This window comes from Coloeus monedula, assembly GCF_965178545.1.
Source record: "Coloeus monedula genome assembly, chromosome: 15".
Classification (NCBI taxonomy): Eukaryota; Metazoa; Chordata; class Aves; order Passeriformes; family Corvidae; genus Coloeus; species Coloeus monedula.
In genome coordinates, this window is record NC_138795.1 from 3,724,824 (window position 1) to 3,752,313 (window position 27,490).

Here is a 27,490-nt window from a genome sequence, read left to right on the forward strand (position 1 = left end):
GTCAGCGCGGCTGCCCCGCCCGCCGCCGCAGTGACAGCGGCAGCTCCGCCCGGGCGCAGTCGGGCCCAGCCCAGCGGAGCCGCGCAGCCGGACCGGGAGCGGCGCGGGCGGGCCGGTCATGGCCGACGACTTCGGCTTCTTTTCCTCATCTGAGGGCGCCGGCGCCGAGGAGGACCCGGCCGCCGCCTTTCTGGCCCAGCAGGAGAGCGAGATCGCGGGCATCGAGAACGATGAGGGCTTTGGGCCGACCGACGGTGAGGCGGCCGCCGCCCCGGGCGGGCAGGGGGCCCCACCGGAACAGGGTGAGCATGGCCGCGGGGGCCGCTCGGCTGCGCTCCCGCTGGGCACGGGCGGGCTGCCGACCTCGTGGGGTAACAGAGGGCTGTGCCCTCTTCTGCCCCGAAGGCAGGGAAGGGTCCTCCGGGCCGCATCCACGCGGGGCTGGGGTCCCCGGGGGATGTACAGCATCCCCGGTGGGTGATTGGGGTCTGTGCTGCACCTCATGGGCCGGTGGCGGGGTGACCCTGTGGGCCAGGCTGGCATCGCAGCAAGGGCTGTGTGGGCCTGTGCTTGGGCCCAAAGGGATTCTCGAACCTCGGGGATGTGGGCTGAATCCTGAGCTGGGATGTGCCAACTATGGGGCGATTTCTCCCCCTTGTGCTCAGGCTGGGTGTCCCGGGTTGGATGGACTCCCGATTCCATGTTTCAGTGCTCCCAGCTATGGCAGTGTAAAAGGCATCCAGGCGGCACTGAGGAGCAATGACAGCCTTGTCACTGTCCGCACAGACAGGAGTGCCCTTTGGGATGCAAAATGGAAGACATTGCCATTGGGAACATTGTGGTCCCAGGCCCTGTAGGTAGAATGTGCTAATTCTGATCTCTTGCCTCCAGTCTGCAGGGGCTCTGGCATCTGCTCTCTGCATAGACATAGGGGCACTGTTGCCACAGGACTCTGACTCCTTCCCATAACCCAGCCCCACAGGGTCTCCTCATACTGCCTGTAGAGCAGTGGTTTCACAGCTCTGAACATAGGGCCATGGAGGCAGTTCTGGGCCTGGAGAGGTGTTGACAGCCACAGTGATAAATGCAGTCAGACAGGCTGGAGCTGGGTGTAGTCGTGGGGGTGATCACCTTGGGGACAGTGCTTGCCTGAGCTGCACTGTGTTTGTGCCTGCAGCTGGCTGGCCAGGAGAAGCCCTGTGGTCACTGGGGAAAGCTCAGGGCCTGGAGTGTGACTCCTTCAAAGCCTCTTTTCTCCTGACAGTAAAAAGCCCCCTGCCTGTGCTGGCTTTGCGACCCTGGTGTGCAGCTCTCTGGGGTTGTGTGGGCAGATGGGTGCCTCGTTTCCAACCCTGACCTCGCAGCTCATCCTAGGTGAGCTCCCAAGGACCTTGGCCTGTGGGCATGCCCTCCTGTCCTGGTGGAGCACAAGGAGTGTTTCCATCAGCCATGTCCCTGGAGAGTTGCCTCAGCACTTGGCCGGCAGCTCTTGGATCAGCCACGTCCATCGGCAGCCTCTGCATGTTGGGGTTGGTCAGATTGTCTTTCTACAGTCAGAGCAGCAGCCTGTGTCAGTCTTGTTCTGGAACAGTTTCCCTAATCTTCAGATAAAATAAAACACCAGTGAAAACACCATAAAGACGTAAATGCCTGCAGAGGTTTGTGTGGGAGAGTGAGAGGTGCTCGCTGAATCCCACCAAGGACAGGACGCTGTGGGGGTGTTGTGGATGGGTGTGCTGTGCTGAAAAAGGCACTGACAAACTCCCAGGAACTGATTTGATGTAGTTTCATGAGCACCAGCCCTTCAGGGATCACCTGCAGCTGCCATAGTTGTGTTTTTCCTTCTCTCTTCCTTTTTCTCGAGCAGGTTTCCAGAATGGAGGAACCACTGTCAATGGAGATGTCTTTCAGGTAAAAGCTCAGCCTTTTGCTGGCCCAGGGCTGCTAAGGGAGATTGGGTGGGTGTGGGGCCAGCATTCTGCTGCTCTGCCCCCAGCATTGACTGGAGTTTGCTGTCCAGCTGCAGAACAGCTACGGTGGTCCTGGAAAGGTCTGGGTCTCCTGCGGGAGTCCTGGCTGCTCCATTCTCTTTGAAGAGAAGATGTGTCCCACCTGCCATGACCTGCCCCACATCTGTTTGCAGGTGGCTTGTGCCATGAAGGAGTGCCTGGGCCCTAAGAGCAGGTGACAAATCGTCCATTCCCCATGGAAGCCCCCTCTCTCCAGCCTGGGTAGCTTCTGGAGGCCTCTGGGGCAGGCAGGAACATCTCTTGGCAGAGGCCAGAGCCAGGATAGGGCTGCTATGGGACTGGCATCTCCTATGAAAACCACTTGTCCCGTGGCCAGGGGCATTTTGGGGGGACCCACCTGGGTCTCAGATCCCTTTGGGAGCCTGAAGCCCAGCTCTGCTGTCAGCAGTGCCAGTGTCTGACAAACCCTTCACCCCACTTGGTGCCCAGCAGTGGGGCATATGGACTGCCCATACCTGGTTTACAGGATGATAATTGCACCAGTAATGGGACAGACTTAATTAGATTGAGGATCGTGAAAGAAAGCCGTAATCCCATTCCTGAGCTTGGTGTCAGACTGGGCATCTGGCCAGTGGAAGGCGTTAGGGGAGGTGCTGGGCCTGGTGGGGCCATGTGGGCACCTCAGCTCAGAAGCGAGGGAAGCAGCTTAGTCCCGGGGCTCCCTGGGCCCCAGTGAGGGCCAGGGAATCCCTGGGAGCAGTTCCAAGGCCAGTGTCTGTCCTGTGCAGTGGGGCTGCCCAGAGGATGCAACAGCTGCAGTGGCAGCGAGCAGCAAGTCAAGGAGGGAAATGCTGGGAAGGCTTTAGGTGACAGGGCCTGAGGCTGGGACAGAGCTTAAGCAGCACTTTGAGAATGCTGTCCCACATGTCCCAAGCTGTCACCCTTCCTATCTCGGCTTGTCAGTGCTGGGAATGTGGAATCCTGACTGCTGCCAGCCCTTGGCGGTGGCTGAGCTGGGCTGTTGGAAACGCTGGTGCTGATGGCAAGGTGCTCATGTCCTGCAGGAGTCCAACGGCCCCACGGATGCCTACGCAGCCATAGCCAAGGCTGACCGTCTGACCCAGGAACCCGAGAGCATCCGCAAGTGGAGGGAGGAGCAGAAGAAGCGCCTGGAGGAGCTGGGTGAGACCCAAGGCCACGTGTGGCCCCCCTGTGCTTGTGGCACCCTGTGACATGGCAGTCAGGGCCCTTGGGGTCCCTCACTTCTTGGTGACCCTGCTGCATCCCAGAGAGATGTCTCGTGCCCCTGCCAAAGATCTGCTATCCTTGGGGCAGTGGTGCATTTTGGCCAGTATTGGTGGGGACTGGGGACAGGTCTGGGGGGCTGCAGCTGTCCTGCCTGCCCAGGGGCTGCCCAGCACACCCAGCGGGTACCAGTGTGGCTGATGGGCTCTGTCTCACTTGGGCCTTAGATGCGGCATCGAAGGTGACTGAGCAGGAATGGCGTGAGAAGGCCAAGAAGGACCTGGAAGAGTGGAACCTGCGTCAGAATGAGCAGATGGAGAAGAACCGAGCAAACAACAGGTATATTGGGGTCAGCAGGGCCAAGAGGACTGTCTTCCTTCCTGGGATGTTTGGGGGCCTCTTTCCCCACAGTGGGGCCCAGCCCTGCAGGGACAGAGCCTTGCCAAGCAAGGGGAGAGAGCCCAAGTCTTGGAGTGGCTCCAGTGGCTGTGCAGAGCCGCCCTGGCTGGAACCACACTGGGATCACCATGGGATCTTGGTGCCTCCTGCCCCTGTGTGGGGCTTGCAGGGGGGCAGGGTTGGGCTCCAGGTTCTCCTGGTGTGCTGTAGCGTGTGGGTTACACTCTTTGGGAGGACTAACCCCCTCTGTTCTCTCTTTCTAACCCTTTGCCTGCCTGTCGCTCCGCTCCGCTCTCTCTCTCTCTGTGCCCGGGGCTAGGATCGCTGACAAAGCCTTTTACCAGCAGCCGGACGCCGATGTCATTGGCTACGTGTATGTGCCTCTTACAGACCATATCCTGCCCCACAGGCTCTGGGGTCCTGGCCCCAGCACTGCCTGCCCAGCCAAGGGAAAGGGGGGATGCTGGGAGGTCCCGGGCTCTGGTGAGGTACCAGAGGGAGGATGATGCAGATGAGCGTCTCCAAATGGTGGAGTTTTAGGAGATGAGTGGAGCTCCTGGAGATGCCGCTGTGGGAGCTGGTTGAAGATGCAAAGCCGTGGGCTCTTGTGCCTTTTTGGGGATTGCTCTGCGGGGTGGAGAAGTCTTGAGAGCAGGCAGACACCCCAGCACCCCTGGATGAATGATGTTTTGGGTGACTGCAGCCAAAGGCAGGCTTGAGCATTGCGTGTCTCTGGATCCCAGAGAACACTGAGCTCATCAGCTGGAGTAAAGGGACAGGAAGCAGGGACACAGGGATTTTTAAGACAGAAGGAAGAGTCTCCTTGGAAAGGGCTCTGCCAGTGACAACCCTCAATGTCTCTGCAGGGCCTCGGAGGAAGCATTCCTGAAGGAGTCCAAGGAGGAGACCCCAGGCTCTGAGTGGGAGAAGGTGGCCCAGCTGTGTGATTTCAACCCCAAGAGCAGCAAGCAGAGCAAGGATGTCTCTCGGATGCGCTCGGTGCTCATCTCCCTCAAACAGACGCCCCTGTCCCGTTAGCTGTGCCTGGCACAGCCGGGAGCACAGCGGGCATGGCTGGGCTCGCTGAGCTGGGCGGCTTCAGGGGCCGGCCCAGGAAGGGCCTCCCGCTGCCTGCTCCCTGATCTGCGCCTCGGCTGTGCTCGAGTCACTGGTTGTATAACTCTCCCCATGGTTTTCCTTTGCTTAAAAGGTGCATTGGTCTCTTTTTACACTTATTTATAAATCACTGTGGCATTTCCCCGGGAAGCGGCACTGGGTGGCAGAGCTGAGTTAGTGGGGAAGCCCCAGCCCAGGCTCTTCAGGAGGTTGTGTCTGAGAGCCTGGCTGAGTGAGCAGAGAATATCCCATCCTGTGTTCCCCACTTCAGCCCTGTGCTGGGAATAAACCTGCCTGCAGCTGTCCTGGCAACCCATACCCAGGCCTCAGTCCTAGCCCTGAGGCAGGGATCCCAGTGGGACCCCAGACTGTTGTCTGACTTTCCCATGGGATTTAGAGCAGAGCTGGAGCAGGGCTGGGAGGGTAGAGAAACAGCCCTGGCTCAGCTCCACACTGCTGGGTCCTGCAGAGAGCATGGTTGCAGCATGACACTGCCAGACTGGCAGGGACTGACGAATGTGAGTACAGGTGCCCAAGTTGGGCCTGGACTGCTAGCAGCTGCCCCAAGCCCATCAGAACTCTGCCCAGCCTGGCTATGCACCCCAAAAAGGTGGTGGGGCTCCAGTGTCCATGTCCTATCCATCCTGCAGTGCTGGCAGCACAGTGGTGTGGGTCATTGGGAAAGGGACTATGGGGGGAGTGTGCAGGATGTTTCTTGTCCTTCCCCCATGAACACCATAGTTGGGAATGTGGGATGCCAGGCTTTGGGGGACCCTTGGCTTTGCTCTGCTCCTTCCCTTGCTACTAGAATGGGAGATGGTGGCTGTTGCATGGAAGAAGGTAGGAAGGTCCCGCAGCTGTGGGGCTGGTCAAGCACCCCAGCTTCCTAACCCAGGGGCCCATAGCAGGGTTGGGCAGAGTTCTGGTGCTGGGGCTTGTACTGTCCCTGAGAACCACCTGCACATCTGTCTGCAGCTGCTCTGCTCCCCCTGGATTTGCCCACCTAAGGCAGTGTGGGGAGATGCCTCAGTCCTGCTCCCTGCTCGAACTTTCTCTCCTCTGCTTGGCAGGGATGGCACCAGCCCTGGGAACCTGCCCAACTCTCAGTTAGCAGGAGAGGGACAGCCTCTAGCTGGTGCCCTGGGTCTGGCCTGTTGGGGGCTTGGGAAGGGCTTGCAGCAGCTGGGGGGACATAGAGCAGAGCCCACAAAACATTCACTTGAGCCCCTTTGCAGAGCCCTGCTCAGCTGGAAATCAAGTGTGCGGAGCTCTCGCTCTCGTGCCCTGCAGCTGTGGCTCCAGGGTAAGAATGTCACCTGTCCTGCTGCTGCAGCTGTGGGGGGTGCCTGGGGACCCATGGCTCTGGGGCATGATCTTACCAGTGGGCTGAGAAGGGAAATGGGTGTGTAGGGAATCACTCGGTGGTGTGTGTTGGGACTGTGCCCCCTGCCCATAGGGCTGATTGTTCCTGCCCGGCCCCCCTGAGCTCCAGCATGCGTAGGCAGCTCTGCTGTGCTGCAGGACACCTGGGGCCTCAGCTGCCTGCCTCAGAATTTAATTGCAAAGCAGCAGGAAGTGCCCCTGGCTGCTTCTGGGGGGCAGTTGCCCTCCCTGTTCTCTGTCCCTCCAGCCCCTGCAAGCATCTGGGCCCCTGGGTCCCCCAGCTGCCATGTGCTCTTTGTCAGGCTGGGGCAGCTCTCGGGGAGCCATGCCCACAGCTGTTCTACATCCCCTCGGCTTTGGTATCTGTGACTGTCCAAATTACCTGTTAAAATAAACCAACATCTCCAATCGTACAGGGCACTGTTGTCTTTCTGCATTAGGGAGACACACTGTGTTTAGGAGAACCCACAGCCATGAAGCCTCCTGTGGAAAGGATGGGACTGGAGGAGAAACATCCTGCTGGAAAAAATAGGCGTGAAGGGAAGGCTGGAGGGTATGTGCTCAGATGGGGCCAAAGCAGTGGCAGCAGGAGCCAGGCCTTGGCTCTGTCCCCAAGGAACCGCAAGCTCCAGCTTGTCCAAACAGGCCGAGCTGCTCCCCTGTCCACTGCGCCCTTCTCCAGCTGCCAAGGGGCTGTGCTCATGGATCTGCCCACCTGCTGCTCCTCACACCCCTGCCCCAAGCTGGCTGGGCTGGAAGTGCTAGTGAGGCAGCCAAAAGCAGTTTCCTGTGGGAAGGATGTTGTGTGCAGGCAGCTGGAGAGGGAAGACAGGCAGGGCCCTGAGGTCCCCAGTGCTGAGGTGGAGCTCACTCTGCTCAGCAGTGGCATTGGCCTGTTGCCCACCCTCATGGCTGAGGTCAGCTCTGGTGAGCAAGAGCCTTCCTCCTCTCCTTGCCAAGGCTGACAGCACAATTCCCTGGACAGGACAAACCATGTGCTTGTTTGCAGATAGAGGGTTCACCCCCCAGCCCATCTGCACAAAGGCTCGTGGCAGTCAGGGCACAGGGCACCAACTCACAGAACAACACCTGGAAACAGCCCAGGCTGCTCAGTGAGGTGTTTCAGCACAGGTAGAGGCGTCTGTGCCCCTTCCCCTGCAGGTACGAGCTGCTGAAGCCACCGTGCAATGACCAGAGACTGTGGCCCCATGTCCTCCCAGCTCTATGGGCCTGGCATGGGAGAGTGAAACCTCGTGGATCAACAAACCCCTTGGTGTGATTCAGAGCCAGCAGTGGGACCATGTTTGTCAGGACACAGGCAGTGCAGGTCCCTCTGGGAAGAAGGCATTGCTGACTCCCCAGCAAGAACAGCTGAAACAGCACCACATCCCAGAGAACACAGCCAGACCCCATTTTGGAAATGCAAGTTCCCAGCTTGCTTTCACATGGAGTTTCATGTCTTGTGTCCTGCTTGCATCACCACAGCTTCAAGACAGCCATGCCCACTCTCTTACCTTCCTGCACTGTTTACTGTTGTGGCTTCTCAATGCTCTGCAATCCAGTATCAGTCAGAATCTTGCTGCAATTCACTTTATTACCAGTTTTAATTGAACAGGTCACACAACCTCCCAAACTGCCTCCCCTGCTGCCTACGGACTCTGTCCTGCCAGGACCAAGCCATAAACAGCGGTTCCCTCCTCATGGGCAGCTCATTTCTCAAATACTGGTGCACTGCCTGACTACAGCCACACCTCAGACCATGACCAAGAGGACACAATTTTATCAGCCTGTGACAGCATCAAGCAGGGACAAGAAGTCTGAGAGAGGCGGTGAGCCTTAGTGACATGCAGCCTCAGTGCTGCAGGAGGGTGAGCTCTTGGGGAAACAAAAAAAAAAATGCCACGGCCCAAATTACATGTTAATCACAAAGTGTATTCACCCCATTTCCAGTGCTCCAGAATTGGCTCCACCGAGACATCACAACAGTCTCTCAGAAAACTCCATCCGCAGCCAGGATCCACCCTGCTAGCCGAGGCTGGCAGACGCTTGCCCGTGGCCGCAGCTTCGCTCTTGCCCGATGTCACTGTCGGGATTTGATGGCCGTGGCCACCATGCCCCCCAGCAGAGCGGCGAAGGTGAAGCCCTGGGCCACGACACGTGCCCGCATCATCATCTGCGAGCGCCGAGTGTTGCCTTTCTTGAAGCTGATCAGTCCGTAGGTCAGGACGCCGACGGTGCACAGGCAGCCTGCGGGGAAGGACGGGGGCTGTGAGGCGCGGCCTCCCCCGGGCCTGAGCGCTGCCGGCCGGTTCCACCGCACCCCCAAACCCGAGCCGCGCCCCCTGGGGCTGAGGGATCAGCCCCTCACCAGCGACTATCGCCCCGGCCCTCGCCCCTCAATCAGCCTCCGTCCCGCCACCCCCCGCCCCACTCTCACCGAGGGGCACCAGGGGGTTCTCGCGGGTCTTGCGCAGGAACTTCTCCCCGAATCCCTCTTCAGCGAACGTGGGCAGCGGGCTGGGCTCCAGCGGCGGGGGCGGCCCGGCCGTCATGGCCAAGGTGACAACACCAACCCTTTCCGGCCGCCGTAGCCCCCGCCTCCGACGCGGTGTATGCCGGGGGTTGCAGTCCGACGCACACACTTATCGCGGGGCGCTGCTGCCTCGGAACTACACTTCCCGTGGTGCCCCAAGACGCGCCCGGCAGCCCCGTGGCCAGCCAGCGCGTGTCCGCCATGCCGAAGGCCAAGGGGAAGAGCCGGCGGCACAAATACTCCTACAACCTCAACCGCAAGCGCCTCTACCGCAGCGCCCGCCGCCGCGCCGCGCCCCGCATCGCCTGGTGAGCGCCGGGGCCACGGGGGACGCGCGCCGAGCGTGGGCTGGGGCAGGGTGGCCGGGAGCCGCTGCACGTGTCGGTGGGAACGGGGACTCGCGCCCCCGCGGGATGGGGGGCACGGCCGTGATGTCCCTTGTCCCCGCGCAGCTCGCACATCCGCCATGCCTGGGACCCGCACAAGTCGGTGGCGCAGAACCTGGCCGAGATGGGCCTGGCCGAGGACCCCAACAAGGCTGTCCCCATTCCGAAGAAGCTGTTGGTAAGGGAGGGTTTGGCGGGGACCGCTCCTTTGTGGGGGATGGAGGAGGCTGGGGGAAACAGCGCGGAGAGCATCCAGCTTCGCAGTACGGGGCAGGTGGCTCTGGATCAGTCTCTGGCGGTGGACACGTTTCTTATCTTGATCTACGCGCTTATCTCACCAAGATCCTGGCGTGGGAACGAGCTACAGCGCTACGGAGACATGATGGACTTTAGGGCAAATATAGATCAAGTCAGTCCTGGGACTTGCCAGAGACAGGTGGGGTTGGGAACGCTGCAGCCAAGTTGCTCCTGATAACAAAGAAAGGCTCTTTGTGTACGACAGTGCCAGCCTGGCCCATCTGCATAAGAGGGCAGCGCTTCCAGGTGAAAGGTGGCCCCATGAAACTCGAGGAAAAAGTAGGAGTGACCTTATTTGCCATTTGTCTCCATTCACACAGCGTTTCTCAGATGACAGCCTCGCCCACGAGCCAGTTTAATGGCACAAGTAAGGCTCTGCTTAAGCCAGCTGGGATTTCCTGCCCCTTACAGCCATGTAGAAGCAGTTTGGAGTTTTGGGAACAATGTGTGGGGACACAGCACTCTTCCCAATTGGGCTTTTCTTCATTTGTCTTTTCTTTGCTGTAATTCAGGGGATGGAAGTGGAAAGCGACGGACAGCAGCTAGGAAAGAAAATAGTGCGGAAGCCGTACGTGGTGAATGGTCAGTGTTGCATTTGGGGTTCTCCTAAACCCCTGTGGGTTATTTTGTCATCCCGTGCTGTGCCAGGGGTAGGAAAGGGTGTTATTTCTTATCCAGCTGTGTGGAGGAGAACGTCTTTTCCACAGTGTTTGTCCCTGCAGCCTCAAGAGGGCTCTTGTCCCTGTGAGATGTGCTGGTGTGTGGGCCCAGGGTGATGAGAAGCCACGGATGCAGTACCTCGTGTTTCAGTGGTGGGCTGGGCAGTTCTGAGCAGTCACACTCTGCAGCCTGGGCTGAAAGGGTCTGCTCCTCGTATGTGAGCTGGAGGAGGGCTGCAGTGCAGGCCTGGATGCCTGCAGCCTGGGCAGAGGGCTGTTGTCTTGGCCATTTTCCTGCACCATCCTGCTGGGAAATGTCCCTGCATGCACCAGCAGCCGAGCTGTGTGGCTGGAGTCAACCTTGAGGGGAGGTTGGGGACCTCTGAGGTGTTGCTGCTTCCTTCCCCTGCCTCATGCTGCCTCTGCCCTCTGCCTAGAGATGGAATTGGAGGCCAGCCTCCCTGAGAAGAAGTCGAACACACTCTCACGAGACCTCATTGACTATGTACGATACATGATCCAGAACCACGGGGAGAACTACAAGGTACATTCCAGAGCAAGGAGCAGCCGGAGTGATTCACTCCTGGATCTTCCCATCAGCAGGATGAGAACCGCTAATCCTCTCTGTCCTGAATGCTGTTTTGCACTCAGCTGGTTCTTAAGGGAAAACAACGCTTTGAACTGTGGCCAGATCCCTGTCTGAGTCAGGCAGTGATCACACTGGTGTGGGTGGGCTGGTTTGGTGTTTGCTCTTGGGGATACTCCTCTGACTTACCTTCTCCTTTGTCACAGGAAATGGCTCGGGATGAGAAGAACTACTACCAGGATACTCCCAAACAGATTAAAAGAAAGATCAATGTGTACAAGAATTTCTATCCCGAGGAGTACAAGAATTTCATTGCATCACTCAAGCCAGAAAAAATGGAAGTGCAATGACTGCTCTTTTTCCTCAGGTTTACCTGCAAGTGCAGGGTTGACTTGACCATTTCCCAAACTGAAAAAAAACTGGCCATGGAGGAAGGACCTTCATTAGACAGAGATGGTTGTAATGGTCCATGAAAGACTCTTTGGCACTGGCTCACTTTCTGTGTGGCAGCCAGCACTTCTTTTAGCTTTGCTAAAATAAAATACTCTTTCTAGCTGCTTGTGAATATCTTGCTTGTGGGCTCTTGCTTGGTGCAGCTCTGCTTTGGAGAGCTCCTGGTGGCAGCCTGTGTGATGTTGGCACTGGTCATGTGTCACCCTCTGCGGTCTCAGGGCTGGGCGTGGGCAGCACTCGGACTTTTGCTGATTGTCCTGTGGGCAGCGTAAGTTGGAGCAGGGCCACGTGCTGCTTCCTTACCCCGTACCTGCAGCTTGGGAGACTGGGCTGGGGTCCCTTCCCTGCCGAGGAACTGGAGGGCAGCAGGGAGGTCACCCTTCTACTGACAAGAGGAAGGAGCAGCTGAAGAAAAGGTGTTTCAGTGAGACTGTCTGGCATGTACTCCTGTTCCCTGATGGGCTTGCCAGCTTCCACAATTGGTTTTCCAGGACCCAGCAGCCTCCTGCCTGCAGGAGGACAGGACATGTGGGCAGGACACGACCCCAGCCCCGCCACCGGGGCCGTGGGTGCGCTGGAAACCCGCTCGGGACCCGCCCCGGGACCGCCCCTCAGGTAGGCGCCGCCTTCTCCGCCCGAACTACATCTCCCAGCGTGCCCCGCGCGAAATTACCACATCTCGCGAGATCACGCGTCTATAAGAGCGCCCCCGCAACCGTAAATAGTCTCCAGCTGTGGCGGCGCCCGAAGGCTCCGCTATGAGCGCTCCGGGCCTGGCCCTGCTGCCGCTCGCCGAGTCCCGCTGAGCCTCCGGCATGAGCTCTGGGCAGCCCGACGCTCCCGGTAAGGTTCCCCCCGCTCTCCCTGCCGGCCTCGGTCGGGCGTGGCGGCGGGCGCTGAGTGCTGCGCTCTCTCCGCAGCGCTGGAGCCGGGCGGTGGGGCCCGCTCGGGCAGGATGTCGCTGCCCCTCGGCGTCCCACGCCGCGCCTTCAGCTACGATGATGCTCTGGAGGACACGGCGCCCATGACGCCGCCACCCGCCGATCTGTGTGCCAGCGTCCTCTGGAAGCAGCCGGTCATCCCCGAGCGCAAGTACCAGGAGCTCTCGAAGGTACGGGCCCGGCGGTGCTCTGGCCCCGGCATGTCCTTGGGTACCCCGCAGCTCTGCACCCCTCTCCTGGCATCCTCCTTCTCCCAAGCATCCTCCCGGTCCTGGCACTCCTCCTTCTGGCTGGCGCTGCCCCCCTGCCCTCGCAGCAGGACCCTCGGGAAGGGCTGGGGACAGAGCTCGGCATTGCTGCCTGGCCCTGCTCTGGGCACACGGAGGTGTGGGTGGGACAAGCGTGTGCTGAGCGTCTCCTTGGTGTTTGTGTTTAAAAAAACCCCAGCAGTTAGCTGTAATTAAACTAGAGCATAAGGGTGGTTTAGGTTGGATGTAAATCCTTTACAATAAGGGTGGTGAGGCACTGGCACAGTTTGCATGGAGAAACTGTGGCTGCCCCATCCCTTGAAATGTTCAAGGCCGGGTTGGAGTGCGCTCTGGATGACCTGGTTTAGCGGAAAGTGTCCGCCCACCATGGCAGGGGGCTGGAACTGGATGATCTTTAAGTTCCCTTCCAACCCAAACCATTCTGGCATTCTATGCTTTGAGTGCAGGACCAGCCCTTCTAAATTTAGAGGCTGTTTTCTAAGTTGGAAATGAAGCTAAGTGTTGCTGGGTGCATCCCTTTGAGCTTAACCTCTATTTTATACCTCTTTGATTTTTAAATTTCTTGTGGGAGACAACCAAAAGTTGTAGCTTGGTACAAAAAGTAAACTCTCCAGTCAGGGAGCTCCTGTTTTGGGAGGAGGAAGTCAGTGTTTCACAGGATTTTTTGTTTTCTAGCACTTATTTTCTGTTTCTTTGCTAGGGTCTCGTGGTCAGTGGTAGAACTACGACCACTTGACACACTGAGCAAGAAACGTACAAGGAATGAGGTGGGAAAACAAGTTGTTCCCACCAGGTTCTGCTCTGTGACTGGCATTCTGTGAACAGCTGGTGCTTGAGCTGCCTTTGGAAGGTGCTCTTGGTGCTTTTGCTCAGTTGACCTTGAAGTGCAGTTTGCATTTAGGAGAAGAACAGATGTTCTGGTTTCTTTCCTGTTGACCTTTTTGTACTTGGACTAACAACTTGTTTGCTCTGATCCTGGTAGGTTTTCGAATGTTGGGTGCAAGTTGCTTGTTCATTGCTATGAATTCTAAGGTTCTGAACACTCTGGGCTGCAGTGAGGACAGCATAGGGATTTCTCCCATGGGATGAAGGCTTAGAGCAGTGTTGCTTTGTCTCACTTGTGTAGTTAGAGGTGTGTCCTGACCAGGTGCTGAGATACTTTCCCATCTCAAACTGTCCCCTGCTGCTTCCCCACAGGATGAGGAAGGGGATGCCGACATGAAACCAGTCATAACTCCTTCATCGTCCACAGAAAGTGTGAACAAGGTGCCTGTGGTGAAGGCCAAGGCCACTCACATCATCATGAACTCCCTGATCACAAGTAAGAGCTCACCTCTCACGTGGGGGGTGGGCACTGAGAGTGCTCCAGCTTGGTGATGCCTCAGGGTAATTCCTGGAGAGCTCTTGGGTTTAGATGGACTCTGCTCTGGTGCTGTGTGAGTTTGTTTTGTTTTGGAGGACATTTCCAGAAGGAGGCAAGGAACTGGGGAATAGGCCACATGTGGAGCTTCTGTGTTTCCTGGGGCTAAGGGAGGAGTGCAGAGTTTGCTGACATGACACTGCAGTCCATGTTGCTGGGGTGCAGAGTCTGCTGCTGCTCTGTTTGCTTATTAACTTGCTATTTCTGAGTGACAGGCAGAGCTGTGCCATTAACCCAAGTGGTGAGGAGAGCTGACACACTGTGCTAATGGAGCACTGGCTGGCATTTATGTTAGTTAATAGCAGCAGCTGCCTTGCTAACACTTCAAAACATAAATCATGATGCTTTAAAATAAAATTGGGTCAGTTATGCTTGCAGAGAAGATGTGCCCTTTTGCAATAAGAGGAATTATTTCTGTATTAATCTGTCCATGCTGCCTCTTTCAGCAGCCACAAATAACAGGGATCTGAAAATAACTTTTTAATATGTGAAGTGTTACCTGTTTTAAAGAAGACAATGGGCTTTGCCAGTAACCTTTTTCTGCCCTGATTCCTTTTGACTTTTCTCTTAGTTCCACTAGGGAGTGAACATCTTATGCTGGGGTTTGGAGAAAGTGCTTGTGTTTTTCACAGCTGAAGTTGCTATCAGTGTATTAGATGCTGGCTCTGTATCTGACTGAAATAGCTTATTTTATCTAATCTAAAATCACTGTGAGTCTTTAAAACATGAACTGCAAGGCTCCCTTGAATGTAGTGGGCCACTTAAAATGTCCATCTTAGTGGGTTCTTCTAGGTTTATGAAGTTGTGAGTAAGAGTGATGCAGTGTCTGGGGTGAGATGGGATTTATTACAGGTGTTGCATTTGTGATATATCTGGTGATTTGGGACAAATCACTGTTCAGCTGAATTAGCCCTGTGTCTCAGGATAGTTGTCAAGTCAGAATATCTCATCAGCTTCATCTTTCTGCCTCAGCTTGTTACAATGTGTGAATGATTAAAAAAAGGGGTTTGCTTTCTGTTGCTGGAGCTGCCTTTGCTAGAACTGCTTGTGGTGGCATTTCTTTGGGAATTTGTGCTCTTGTGTGTTCCAGAGCAGACTCAGGAGAGCATCCAGCGCTTTGAGCAGCAGGCAGGGCTGAGGGAAGCTGGCTACACACCCCACAAAGGCCTCACCACTGAGGAGACCAAGTACCACCGAGTGGCTGAGGCAGTCCACGTAAGGCTTGTTTTCCATTGGATTTCTCCATTCAGGATGTGTCTAGTTCAACATTTATCTGGTGATATAATTTTTGGAGTGTGTTGCCAAGAGTCCTTAAGCTGCTTCCTTATTGTGTAGAATACTTTACCCACTTTTATTTTAAAGTAAACATTAGCCTTTGTAGTTTTGAAACAATTGTTTGTCTGAAATCTGTCACGTTTCACTGTCTTGTCAAACTGTGACAGTTGTCTTTCCAAGTGGGGACACCCCTACACAGTCTAATTTCTTGCTGTACTTTTGAATGGTGCCCTGCAGTTTTGTAACTCTGTCCCCAAAGAGAACTTGTAAACCGTGCATTGTGGAAGTTACCAGATGTGTCTTACTGAAAGAAAGGTCTTGAATGAATGTGTTACCATGGGCTACTGAGCTCTTAAAGAAAGATCTTGCAGTTGGAGTTTAATAGTCAACTCTTCCAGTGTCCTCCCACGAGGTCAAAGTTTCAATAACTGCGTCGGTGAATTGCATTAGTGTGGCTTGAATAGCCACAGGAAACATTACAAGGTACCCTGTGTATTTTGTGTTTGAACTGTAACTGCCCTTCAAGTGACTTCTTCAGAGTTCAGTTTGTACTGTCCAGCTTGTAATAACATGGTTTGCATACACCCAGTTCCTGTTTATTTTGTGCCCAGGTTCATCTCTGTTCCAGAGTAGTGTTTCCATCCTGATGTCCACTGATTGCTTCACAGGGTCTGGTACTCCAGTACCTTCTGTGGGAACTGGTCTCACCCTCATTACAGAACCGGTGGGACTGAAAGCTTTGTTGCTCTGAAAAGTGCTGGAGACAAATGGGTGCTGTGGCATTTAGACCTGTTACCAGGTAGCTGAAGTGAGCTCTGCTGCATCCACAACGTCCCTATGAATGCTGATGTTCCTTCCTGTAGCCTGAAGTGAGCTTTCAAAATGCTTATATTTGATGTGGAGAGAAACTTAAGGGGTGTAAGCACATATTGTAATACTGGCTACAACTTTAGGTGAAGTGACACTTTATCACCTGTGATAGAAACAATTGTCTGGTTTTGACAGTAAAACTAGGTGTTGTTCCTTACGTCCTGTTTTTAAGCTGTGTTGCTTCTGTTTCTCTTGCCTCTCCTGACAGAACCTAAAAATGCAGAATGGAGAGACAACAAAAGATGACAAACAGAATTCTTCTGCTCAGTCCACTCCAAGCAGCACCCCTCACTCCTCCCCCAGGCATAGAAACAGGTACTCTGCCTCCTTTGGTTTCCTACAGGCTGCTGAGGTGGGAGCTGCTACAAATAACCTTCTTATCCAATAAGGGACTGTCTGGGGTGAAATTCAGAGCCTGCTGAGGATTTGTGTTGGATAGATCCAAATGTTGGAAGCCTGTGGAACTTGAGCATGCATATCTTATCCTGGGTGGTAACAAACCTGTTAAGATTTCTTAAATTTCCCCTGTTAACTACATGGAAAGTTCCTGGCAAGGTGGAATCACTTGAAGTATTTATTCTTGTGTTTTAAAATTCTCAATGATTTTTTTTTTTTCTTCCCTTAGGGGTTGGTTTAGTCAGGGATCCTCTATTTCTATCACTGGCTCAGACTTTGCTATGGAAGGTGGTGGGGACAGATTGCCATCTGAAAGATGGAGCTTTTTTGGACCTAAAGCTGTCCAGAAATCCACCAGTGATGCAGGTATGTCCTTGAAAATCTGCCTTGCCAAGAGCAAGGGGGAAACTGTCACACAGCAGACTTGCTGGCTCTTTCTGGAGTCTTACCCTGCTTGCCTTGTTACTCTCCAGGACCACCTTGGGAATGTGTGTTAGTCATATAATTTCTGTGCCTAAATATAGAGCAGTTGGGTAAAACCTGTGCCAAGGATCTGGAAGCAGAAATAACTTGCAGTGAGCTGCAGTGGAAGGAGCAGGGTGTGAAGGTGACAGCTTTTTACTCTTTCTCTGATACAACCAGGACTGGAAGTGCCAGCCCCAGTGTGGAATAAGCTTTAGATGACATGAAGCTGCTGGAATTTGCATAGGCTCTCTGTGGTGTTGAGTGTCAGTGACACAGCTCACTCCTGGCAGCAGTAGGAAATGGACTTGACTGGTTTTCCTGGTTTTTACTGTGATTTTTTTTTTTTTTCATCAGGAGGATTTACCATTCAGTCCTATAAGGGTGCCCAGAAGCCATCCCCAATGGAGCTGATGCGTGCACAGGCTACAAGGATGTCAGAGGATCCAGTCACCTTCAAGCCACCCAAAATGGACATTCCAGGCACAGATGGGAGGAAACAATCTCCACGTTCCCACAATATCAAACCTCGGGATCTGAACGTGCTCACTCCCACTGGGTTCTAGAGGAAAGCTTCCAGTGTCTTTAGCAGGCTACAAGTGTGTCTTAGGCTCTGCTTCCCTGTCTGTGTGCTGCAGTAAAGTAGGAAAGTCTCCCTTTCCAGCTCTTTATCTCAGAAAAAGAAACAGTGTGATTGTCCTGCTAAAGCCAGTCTTGGAAAAACTCCTGCACCAGTCCTAAACCAATGTAAACCATCCTGTCTGCTGCAGTGCACTGGTTTGGGCTGCCAGGCTGCTCTGGATGTGCTTCCCAGTACACCACACCACAGTGAAACCCTGAGCCATGTTTTTTTGGGACAGGATTCCATGTGGTGTGTGAGCAACTGGCTTGTATGCCTGGAGTCTGGTTGTCTTGTCCTGATCAGTGCTAAAGGACCCACAGGAGGACTGGTTCTGTCAGAGCTCGAGCAGGAAATGATGGAAGCAAACAAGGACTGAAAACTGGACCATTAACTGCCAGAAGGAAGATGGGGTATGTGGTTGGTCAGTTTAAATGTGGTACTCCCTTACTATCCAGTGTGACCATGTTTTTTGTTCTTGGAATGTTTTTTAAAGGGAAAAGGGACCAGTGATCATTCTAAGGTGCTCTCATTGGAAAGGCATGGAGAAGAATCTAATGGAGCTTGGAAGTAATAAGGAAGAATTCCTTTTCTTCCAACTCTTCATGTTCCTCTAAGAAGGTGGAAATGACCAAAGCTGGTGTGGCTTGAACCAAGTAATCCTCCTCTCTTCTTCCTGCAAAACAGCACAGTCCTGCCTTCTAGACAGCAGATTTGCAGGTGTTCTGGCACTCTGGGTGCTGCTTGATTTGTTTTTGTTGGGGTTTTTTACCCTAGAATCACATAGAATGTATTAGACACTGGAAACACTTCTCAGACAGGGTATTTTGTTTTATCAGCATTAAGTGTGTTCTTCAGGGCTGGGGGAGGACTGAGGGCTGACCAAGGCTGAATGTTCCTCCCTGCTGAGGTACAACTGGATGTGATCCTTGACCTGGTCAGAACCAGTTCCTGGAAACAGCTAACACTGACTTTCAGGAAAAGTGGAAGGAACTCCTGGCTACCATCTAATCCCTTAAGCATGATAGGCAGCATTGCTCTGTAATCCTCACCTGTGCTCTGGCAAATGGGTCTTCTCAGGTCTGCTCTTGATCTCACGACTGTGTTGCAGAGTCTCTCAGCCAGCAGCAGCCTTGCAGCTGGAAGCTTCTCTGTTGCCAGGACATTATACAGAGGTTACTTAACATCTGGTAACTGTTGAGCTCCGGGGTTTCTGCCTTCTTAAACCAAACTTTCTCCCTGGAGGGTGAGGCGGGGTTGGCTCCCTTGGCTGGCTGCTGGCCCCTCTGAAGCAGCACATTTTGTAGCACTGCTTTCTCTCAAGCTTCAGCAGCACTGCCAGAGATTTGTTGTGTGAAAGTCTCCCACCCAATCCAGCAGTTCTGTCACCACTCATTTGCACCTTGGCAATCGGGCTCTCATTTGACATTAATTTATTTGTTGTCTGTATTCACGTCTCCTAATGTGTATGTTTTTGTTTGTTACAGGACAATAAAATCCTTGTGGAATGGAGGTCCACAGTGTGTGTTGGTGCTGGTAGAGCCATCTGTGGGAGAAATATGGGGCTCTCCAGTGAGTGTGGGGTCAAGGTTCTGATGGACAAGGCTCCAGCAGCACCTCGTTAGGGTGAAATATTTGCCCACAAACTCTCCTTTGACAGGGAGACTGGGTTTACAGCCAGACTCAGTTCTGTCTTAAGGCTTGTGCAGATGAAACATAACATGAAGTCTTTGGGTTTTCTTGAGCAATTCAAATTCTTCATGTTCCTGAGATTGTGTCCCTTGTTACTTGTGTGCTGTGTTCCCACCTGTACTGTGGGGGTGGGCACAGGTATGGGAACCAGGCTGGTATTTCCCTAGAGGTGCCCAGTTCCCCTCTGGAAAGATGTGGTTTGGTGCTGTGGTGTTTTTAGCTGCCCTTTAAAGTCCTGCTGATGGAGCATATGATTCACCTGGGCTGGGGATGTCTGAGCTGAATGATTGTGTTCCCTGTGCTCCTGGAGTGTAAGCTGAGCTAAAAGTCATGGAATAGATCCAGGTACTGAGGTACAGGCTACTGCTGTGGTCCTGATTACACAGGTGAATCTCACAGATTGGGAAAGCTGGGGTTAAAGCATGGTCTTGTGGTGTGAGCTGACAGAGCTCTGCACTTGCTTTGGGCAGGGCTGGCACCAAGATGAAAGAATCGTAGCAAATATGAAAATAATTTATTTTTTAAAGTGTACAAAGTGCCTAGTAAAACTGTACAGTGAGGCAAATTTGAAAGGAAATTCTGAGACAATGTAAACCAGACATCTTTCCAAAGAAATGTATAAACGAAACTCCCATGATGTTGAGATTGCAGCACAAAAAGGGGGGTTTTATATTGAGAACATGAAGTTTTGTCCCCCTTACTGCAGGGGTTGTCTCCATCAGGTAGTAGCGACAATGAAGAACAACTCTTGCAGCATGAACAATTTCTCCTGGATTTGTAGGGGTAAAGGCTGCCCCAGGGCCTCCTGCATTCTGCTGATGAAGTCATTCATCTTCAGCTGAATGTCCAGCTGGCTGATGTCATCACTGTCCTGGGGCCTGGGCTTGGCTTTCTGAGCGATCAAGTCCATCCGGTCACTGAGGGAGCTCCGCAGGTGCTCTGCAAGAGGAGATGCTGGTGGGCAGAGGCAACATGCAAGGGGCTGCCTGAGCTGCTGGGATGGATCCCAGTGTGCCACATGCAGTGCTGGGAACGGGGCTGATCGTTATCCTTTATGGTTCTGCACAAGACTTTGGGAAGAAGGAACCAGCCCCTCCTGGAGCTCATTCTGCATGTGGAGAGAGCCCAGGGAATGGGGAAGGGGCAAAGCTTGTATAATCCTTGTGTGAATGGCAAAAGGGCAGCTGCAAAGGAGTCTCCAAAGAGCCCAACAACAGTGATTGCCTAGGGCTTCAGGGAGAGTGAGACTTTGCACACATGATGGTGGATTCCTCTGCATTCATTCATGAGAGCCTTAACCCTGGGCTAAAGCACCTGAAGTTGGAAGAGACTTCTGGCAGAATTACTTTTAGGGAGTTTTACAGTGTTTTGTGACTCTGCCACTCTCCTAGGGTCAGACATGCTGCTCTTTCCATGGCTGCTGTGGGTGGTGCTCCCTGCCCAATTTACCAAGTGCTGAAAGTGTCCTGGCTTGCCCAAAGAGTGCCCAAAGGAGATGGTGATGCTCTTTGGAGATGGTGAGGGGTTTAGAGGGGAAGCCACATGAGGAGTGGCTGAGGTCACTTGGTGTGTTTAGCCTTGAGGAGACAGATCAGACCTCAGTGGGATCTGCAGCTTCCTCAGGAGGGGCAGCTCTGATCTCTGCTCTGGAGGACAGTGACAGGACCTGCAGGAATGACTGGAGATGTGCCAGGGGAGTTTTAGGTTGGCTATTGGGAAAAAGTTCTTCCCCCTAGGGGCACTGACCAGGCTCCCCAGGGAATGGTCATGGCCCCAAGGCAGCCAGAGCTCCAGAAGTGATTGGACAACACTCAGGCACAGGGTGGGGTTATGGAGTGTCTGTGCAGGGCCAGGAGTTGCATTCAATGATTCTTGTAGGTCCCTTCCAACTCGGGATATTCTATGATCCCTTTGCCTTCTGCTTTTTTTCCTAAACCACCCTGTTCTTCCATCCACTGTGCAGCAACTTAGACAACACTGGATACAAAGCACCCTCTTGTGTACTTTCCAGTGCTGGGAAGTGCTTCCTTCCTTTAGAAAGAAGACTATTTTGTAGGGGCTAAACTTGGCAAAGCACGTTGGGTGCTCTCATTGATGCAGCATCACTACTTTGACTGCTGGGAATAGTTACTATCATGGATGGAGGCACACTGTCTTTATAAGATTCAGTGGCCATGAGCCCAAGAGTGATGAGAAGAGGAATTTGGCTGTTCTACTGCAGCCTCTTGATGAGACTGTTTGTTAGGGCCAGAACAAGCAGTGCTTACCCAGTTTTACACTTTGGTAACTCAGTAGCAGCAAACTCAAGTACTGCAGCATCTCGTCCCACCTTTGCCACGTTGCTGTTTCATCCTAGGACAGGAGATAGTATTTGGTTGTTAGAAGTTTTCTCAGAGGAATACAAGTCAATGGAGAGGTTGTACTGGATACCTGAAATTGTGGCAGCACAGAGGAGTGGCTCAGGAAATACAGGATCTTGTCCAGAGACATGGATGAGGTTGTGGGCACATCACAGCTATGCTGGAATAACAGCTCTAGCAGTCTGCAGCGCAGGAGCTGGCTCTCCATGGTGTTTACTAAAGTTTCCCTGGAACACAAAAGGAATTTACTTTGGGACAGACAGCACAGCCTGACCAGAGACAACTGTTCCAGCATGCTCCTGCTGTGCTGCTGACCCAGTGCAGATGTGGGGGACTGCAGGGGCTGCCCAGCCGTGCTGTGGAAGGAAGACCACCAGATGTGGTGAGAGACCTTTGTTATGCAGCTTGGCCATGGCCATGTTTTCGTCCTCAGGTGTCACCTGCAGCAGCTGGAAGTGAGTAGAGTCTCTAAAGCAAATTGAGCTGCTTCACTCCACCCCACCCAGCAGCCTGTGTGGCAGTGGCCCATTCCTGCTGACCTGCAGGGAGCACAGCCAAGCCAAGCGTGACAAGGGGTGAGGGGCAGACGGATCTATATCTTTCCTGGGCAAAGTGACAGCTTGGTTAGAGTCAGTTTGGCTCAGTTACACCTGCTGTGTGCAGAGTTCTGCTGAAAGGGTGTGAAGGGCTGCCTGCTGGGCACTGCAAACAGGGGTTTCAAATGCTTGGGTGCCTAGTGGTCTCTTGTTTACACCAGGGCCAGTCAGGCCCTTGTGCTTTGTCTTCACATTTGCATTTCTTAAAGAACCAAACAAAGGATGTCAAGGCAAAGCTGTAGGAACTGCATCGTATTTCTGACTACCGGGTTGCCCATGGGAATCAGTGCTAACGTACTAATGCACAGTGCTGCTTTTCAGACCCTCTTTACAGCTTTAAGGTCACACAACTAACAAATGGGAGTGCTCTCAGCAACACACCACCTGTTCAGCTGGTGATGTTGTATCTCCATGGAAGACACAGCCATGCTCTTGCTGGCTGGCCTGTCTTTCTATACCCTGTAGAACTTTATGCATCCAGACTTGGATGTAAACTGGGAGTAAGACCACAGGTCACACATGCAAATGCTGCCTTGCACACGCTTGTCTCACCTTTGGCTCCTCAGGGGGATGTTCAGTATGAAGGGGAATATGTCATCTGCGATCTTACGGGAGCTGCAGGTGGGAGATCTGTCCACTTCCACTGCCATGGACAACATCCGCTGGAGCAGCAGTATCACCCTGGGTGAGAGGGACAGTCAGCACAGGGAGACTCTGCTCCTCAGCTTGCCAAGCAAAGCCTTGGGGATGGCCCCTAGTTCAGCCTCGTGCAACAAGGGACACGGGAATGCGGTGCGCCAGGTTTGGTGTCTCCTGGTGCTTCCGAATCTGATGCTCTTGCAAGCAAAGCTCATCCCCAGATTGGCCCTCGGGAGGTCTTGGTGACTCTGCTGATTGTTGGAGCAGCATGGGACAGCCTGAGTGTGGGCCAAGAGCTCCAGCCTTACACTGCTTGCAAGAGGATGACACTGAGCCAGTTTCCTACCAGGTGAGAGTCTTTTGCTCACCAAGTCGTGTATCTAACCCAAAGAAGAACCAGCAAAGCTGGTCACAGGTACAGTCTGGCTTCCCTGAACTGGCAGGGGGAGAGAGACTGTGGCTTCCGCCTGACCTGGGTCCATGATAATGCCAGCAGGGAGTTTGGAATTCTGGAGCTTACTTTTGGGCAAAGAAAGCTGTCTGAGCCTGGTCAGTGCTGGCCAGCCTTGGTGAAGATGAGCTGTGTTCAGCCCTGGCTTCTTGCAGCTGCTCCGGGGGCTGGGAGAACCCGACTCCTGTAACTGCTGCCACCAACCACTTCACCACTTCCCTGGGACAGAAACAAGAATTTTATTGGGGATGTGCCTCGTTTTGCTGTGTTCTGACCTCTAGATACACTTGGAGCTTGAGGAAAAGACCCTGAGAATGAAGAGAATGTTCCACCCACTTGGACAGGTTAGGGAAGTAGCTCTGCTGAGCAGCTCAACAGAGGAGCTCTCTTGTACACCTGCCCACAGGACTGCCTCCTTCTCAGTCCTCAGCAATGCAAATCTGACCTCATTCCTGGGAAAAGCCCACTGTATGGTGACTGGAAAGGCCTTGCATTGTCTCTGGTGGTTTGCTTTTGTTAATCTTTTCCTAGCTCCTATTATTGGCCCTACACTTTCCCTTTGTCTCCCAAGTCTGCTTCTTGGAAAGTCTGACTGGAGTCTCAACAAGTGTTCCCTGAGCCTCTGCCTCTCAGTTTCTGGTTAGAGAACAAGGAGCAGGATATGTCCCTTACTTGACATTGTAGGAGCACAAGTCACATGAAAGCACTTTCTTGGCAATTGACTTCTGCAGCAGCTGTGACTTCAGATTGTGCTGCAAGTCATCCTCCAGGGTCTGCACCACGTACTGCAGGAAGAGGAGCCGGCCGGGGGGCTTCTCCTGGGGGCAGATGGAGAATGTATGAGCCTGGTGGGGCCACAGGGTGAGGAACACCAGGGAATTTGGCTGTCTCAAGAGTGGACTGATGTACGTGACTGAGGAGTAGTTCTAGGAGGAGCTGCCTGGCTCAGACAAGGCCCTGAGGGGCATTTCACTAGTGTTGTGACCCAGAGAGGGTTTATCTGTTGCTGTGCCTTCTTCAGTGGACAACCTGCCTAAAACCGTGCAGAGGGTTAAGGGAGCACTGTGGATAAATGTGGGATTCCCAGCTGGCACTCAAATTGGACTGGCCAGCTCTGCAGAGCACAGCCACACGAAGCACTTGGGCAACGCTCACCCCCAGGCAGCATGTGCTGCATGATCCCTGCCCCCTGTGACACACACGGTGCCAAGTACCTGGTCCTCCATGATGAATTTCACCAGTGTCCAGTCCCATCCCACAGTGGCGACGTTGGCTGGATGGAGCCTGCAAGGACAGCCCTGTCTATTTGTGCTGAACTGCCTGACCACCTGCCTGGAGGCATGGCAGCCCCTTAGCCCTTCCCCAGCCCTTGGCCCTTCCCTAGCCACTCCCACCCCACTTGCTCAGGTGCCTCCCCTGCCTTCTTCTCTCCATCTTTGCCCTCATCCCTTCTCCTCAACATACCACATTAATTTTTTGGAAGTACCTGACAGGGGCTATACTCCATGGGGATGCCCAGGACTCCTTCCTGGGCCTATGGCCTCATAAAACATTGTACTTCTTTGTGGAAAACCTGAGGGCAGCAAGGGAACTGCTGCAGCCCAGGAAAGGCACTTCTGCTAGGTCACAGCAGTGAAGAATGAGACCTGTGCTTCACAGCAAGGCAAACACACTCTTCTGTCCCCAAGGGCTCCCTTGTGTCACAAGCTGTCCCTGACCCACCCTCAGAGAGCCCGGGGTGTGCCTGTGCTGGCAGGAGGATTATCCTGGCTTATAGGGGAAATCACTCCCTCTTCTGTGGGTGAGCACCAAAAGAATAACCCTTACGCTGGGCAGACCCCTGGGAGCACCTAGGCCAGCCCCAGGGCACCAGGACAAGGGGAACACATACATTTGGATCTTCATCAACAGCATGTAGATGTCCTTCAGGATCTCCCCTTCGTTGGTGTCCAACAGCATCTGTCTGATCAGGTGGCAGATGATTTCTTTGGGGGGACAGTGCTGGCAGGAGACAAACTCGCTCAGGAAATACAAGGTGCCCTCCAGGATGTTCTCCTCCATAGTTGTGTGCACCATGCTCAGCTTCCCGCTGGGGATGAGCCCAGGTTTCTGCTGTGTACAAGGCAAGGCAATGGGTGAAAGCTCCCCCAACACAGAGGAACCCAGCTGTGGTGCAGGGCCCACCGTGAAGGGAGCTGCAATAACCAGAGCCCCTGACTGCCTGGCAAAGGACAAGGGGAGCAGGGGCTGCTCCAAACCCTGTTTACCTGCTGTGTTTCCCTGTTAGGTGCTATGCCTTGGAGGAAGAGGTGCTGGACTCCACTCCTCCTGAAACTGTGCAGTTTGTCCAGCCAGGCCTTGCTGTCAGTGTCAGTCCTGGCTGGGGTGCTGTGCTGGATTGGTTGGTGTGATGGGAAGTCACTTGCTTCCAGCAAAGGCCTTTGGGTCTTTCCTGGTGCTTTAGGAATGGTTGGGGCAGGGCTCAGCCTTGGAGGGAGGTTCCTTTCCTGGCAGAGCTGGGGAGGGTCTTCCTCTGGCCCATCAGCTCTCCAGCTGCTGTTGCTGTCCAGGCTGGGGGGGGATGGGGACAGGGACAGCATGTCTGAGTCCAGCTGTGAGTCCAAGTTGCTGCTAAAGGTGGTAGTGCTGTAGTCCTGCTCTGAGCTCCAGCTGTGGCAGCTAGAAGCAGGAGAGAGGCAGCTCCAGTTCTCCATTTCTGCTGTGTCCATGGTGGAACTGAGCTTCACAGGGGTGCTGTGCCATGCTGGTGCAGGGCTTGGCTCTGCCACTGCTTGCATTTCTTCTGTGGTGGGGCAGAGTTGGGGATGGGACAGGTGTGCTGCTGGGGCAGCAGGCACATTTCTGGGGTTCTGGGCAGCACCAAGGGTGGAGTGGAGAGGGCTGCACATGTCCTCAGTCAGGTCGATGATGGCGAGGCTGCTCGATGGTGTCAGGTCTGTGTTTGTGTCCTCACAGGTCAGGTCAATGATCTCCTGTGGGGACGGAGCAGCAGTGTCAGTGTCCTGTCCTGTTGGGAGCCTCTGCTATGGTGGCACTGTAGCCGAGTCCAAGAGGGAAAAGGGCACCAGCCCAGCAAAAGAAAACAGGGGCAAAGACCCTTCTGCCCTGTTTGAGGGGGCCTGTGGCCCTGAGCTCTGGGATCAGCCTCCCCTGGCAGCACAGCTGAGCCTGAGCCTGAGCCTGACCCAAGCTCTTCTTCCCCTCTGCCCTCAGGGCTCATGTCCTCATGCCTCAGCTCAGAGCAGACCTGGCTGCCTGCTCAGCTGCTTCCCATGACAGGGAAATGCCAGTCCTTCTGGCATGTCCAGGGAAGGCAAGGGAAGCACAGGGAGCTCTCATGTCCCCAGGCACCGGCAGGAACAGCACAGGATCCAAACCCTGGCGGGAGTGGCAGGAAACAAAGCTGCCTTTTGATCTGTGGCACCAATCTGGAGCTACAGCAGCCCTGAGACATTGGGGATTCCCACCCAGGCCTCGCTGGCCGATGCAGGGTCCGAGGGGCGGCAGGGGAAGGCAGCTGTGCTCGCACCAGCAGCAGGCAGGACACAGCACTTCCCAAGATCTTGGCGTGCCCAAGAAGGGTCAGCGCCTGTTTGGGAAAACATCCCCCTCAACACCTCGAACCAGGGAACACGTTTAGCAGACAATTTAAATCCATTTTTGCCCCGACTCAGACCTGCTACCTTCCCCAGGGAGGTGGCAAAGCCCAGCGGCCTCCAACTGCCTCAGGACCCGGGACAGCGGTGCGGGGCCGGGGACCGACCGTTCCCCCCCCGGGGCTGAGCCTCGTGCCCGGAGCCGCCGCCGCCGCACGGCCTCACCGGCCCCGCACCCGCCGGCGGAGCAGGACCGGGCACAGCAACGGCACAGGGGGCGAGGGACGGCAACCGCCCCACCGCATCCCGCCGCTGGACCCGCCGGGGGCTGAGCCCTGCAGGGCCGGACCCTCCTCGGTGTGCGGAGGGCACGGCGACACTCCATGGCGGGCAGCGGGCTCTTTCGAAGGGTACATGGCCAAGGAGGCTGGCACCCCTGCGAGGGGCGCGCTTGCGGAACGGGGCTCTGCTGGCGGGAGGTGGCCGCAGAGAGTCGAGCCCGGCTGGGAGGAGGGCGGGAGGTCCCTAAGGATGCGGCTGGGGCGGGACGGGACGGGACCGAGGGGTCCCCGGGAACACACGCCCACCCCCCTCCACTGCCCCAAGGCTTCTTGTCCGTGCGCGGCTCCCGTCCCCGCCCGCAATGGGAGCGCCGCCATCTTTGTGTGGGGTAGCGGCGCCGCGCCCGGCGGGAGCCCCGGACTCACGGCGGGGGTGGGCAGCGAGCGGCGGGAGCGGCAGGGCCGGCGCGGCGGCGACCGGGCACCCTCCGAGTCCGAGTCGCTGACGAGGACCACGCTGTCTTCCATCTCGGCCGCAGGTGGCGGCTCGGCCCCGCCGCTGGGGCCGCGCCGGG

The 27,490-nt window shown here is 54.8% G+C and overlaps 5 protein-coding genes across 7 annotated transcripts; 3 read left to right on the top strand and 2 right to left on the bottom strand.

Annotated features, from left to right (window-relative positions):
* The first annotated feature begins 41 nt into the window (after window positions 1-41).
* CLTB (clathrin light chain B) lies at window positions 42-6,526 on the top strand. Of its 2 annotated transcripts, XM_082291177.1 has the most exons (6): window positions 42-302; window positions 1,868-1,911; window positions 3,035-3,152; window positions 3,443-3,554; window positions 3,934-3,987; window positions 4,481-6,526. In XM_082291177.1, the coding sequence occupies exons 1-6, from the start codon at window positions 119-121 to the stop codon at window positions 4,650-4,652; spliced, it is 684 nt and encodes a 227-aa protein (XP_082147303.1). In that variant the 5' UTR covers window positions 42-118; the 3' UTR covers window positions 4,653-6,526. The 2 variants fall into 2 exon arrangements, with proteins under 2 accessions (XP_082147303.1, XP_082147304.1); XM_082291178.1 differs by lacking the exon at window positions 3,934-3,987.
* A 1,161-nt stretch (window positions 6,527-7,687) lies between these two features.
* HIGD2A (HIG1 hypoxia inducible domain family member 2A) lies at window positions 7,688-8,706 on the bottom strand. Its single transcript, XM_082291790.1, has 2 exons — window positions 8,551-8,706; window positions 7,688-8,360 (listed from the first exon to the last, which is right to left on the bottom strand). Exons 1-2 carry the CDS (start codon window positions 8,663-8,665, stop codon window positions 8,194-8,196), a joined length of 282 nt encoding a protein of 93 aa, XP_082147916.1. The 5' UTR covers window positions 8,666-8,706; the 3' UTR covers window positions 7,688-8,193.
* Window positions 8,707-8,826: 120 nt separating this feature from the next.
* Window positions 8,827-11,139, top strand: NOP16 (NOP16 nucleolar protein). Its single transcript, XM_082291768.1, has 5 exons — window positions 8,827-8,954; window positions 9,099-9,210; window positions 9,842-9,911; window positions 10,426-10,532; window positions 10,781-11,139. Exons 1-5 carry the CDS (start codon window positions 8,848-8,850, stop codon window positions 10,922-10,924), a joined length of 540 nt encoding a protein of 179 aa, XP_082147894.1. The 5' UTR covers window positions 8,827-8,847; the 3' UTR covers window positions 10,925-11,139.
* Window positions 11,140-11,765: 626 nt separating this feature from the next.
* KIAA1191 lies at window positions 11,766-18,791 on the top strand. Its single transcript, XM_082291386.1, has 7 exons — window positions 11,766-11,870; window positions 11,948-12,138; window positions 13,435-13,558; window positions 14,748-14,872; window positions 16,011-16,117; window positions 16,428-16,564; window positions 17,018-18,791. The coding sequence occupies exons 1-7, from the start codon at window positions 11,843-11,845 to the stop codon at window positions 17,224-17,226; spliced, it is 921 nt and encodes a 306-aa protein (XP_082147512.1). The 5' UTR covers window positions 11,766-11,842; the 3' UTR covers window positions 17,227-18,791.
* A 739-nt stretch (window positions 18,792-19,530) lies between these two features.
* Window positions 19,531-27,489, bottom strand: SIMC1 (SUMO interacting motifs containing 1). Of its 2 annotated transcripts, none has more exons than XM_082291664.1 (10): window positions 27,342-27,489; window positions 25,285-26,010; window positions 24,909-25,126; window positions 24,232-24,301; window positions 23,690-23,835; window positions 23,087-23,236; window positions 22,480-22,608; window positions 21,402-21,558; window positions 21,239-21,323; window positions 19,531-19,910 (listed from the first exon to the last, which is right to left on the bottom strand). In XM_082291664.1, exons 1-10 carry the CDS (start codon window positions 27,441-27,443, stop codon window positions 19,690-19,692), a joined length of 2,004 nt encoding a protein of 667 aa, XP_082147790.1. In that variant the 5' UTR covers window positions 27,444-27,489; the 3' UTR covers window positions 19,531-19,689. The 2 variants fall into 2 exon arrangements, with proteins under 2 accessions (XP_082147790.1, XP_082147789.1); XM_082291663.1 differs by having other exon boundaries at window positions 24,909-25,129.
* Window position 27,490: the final 1 nt, after the last annotated feature.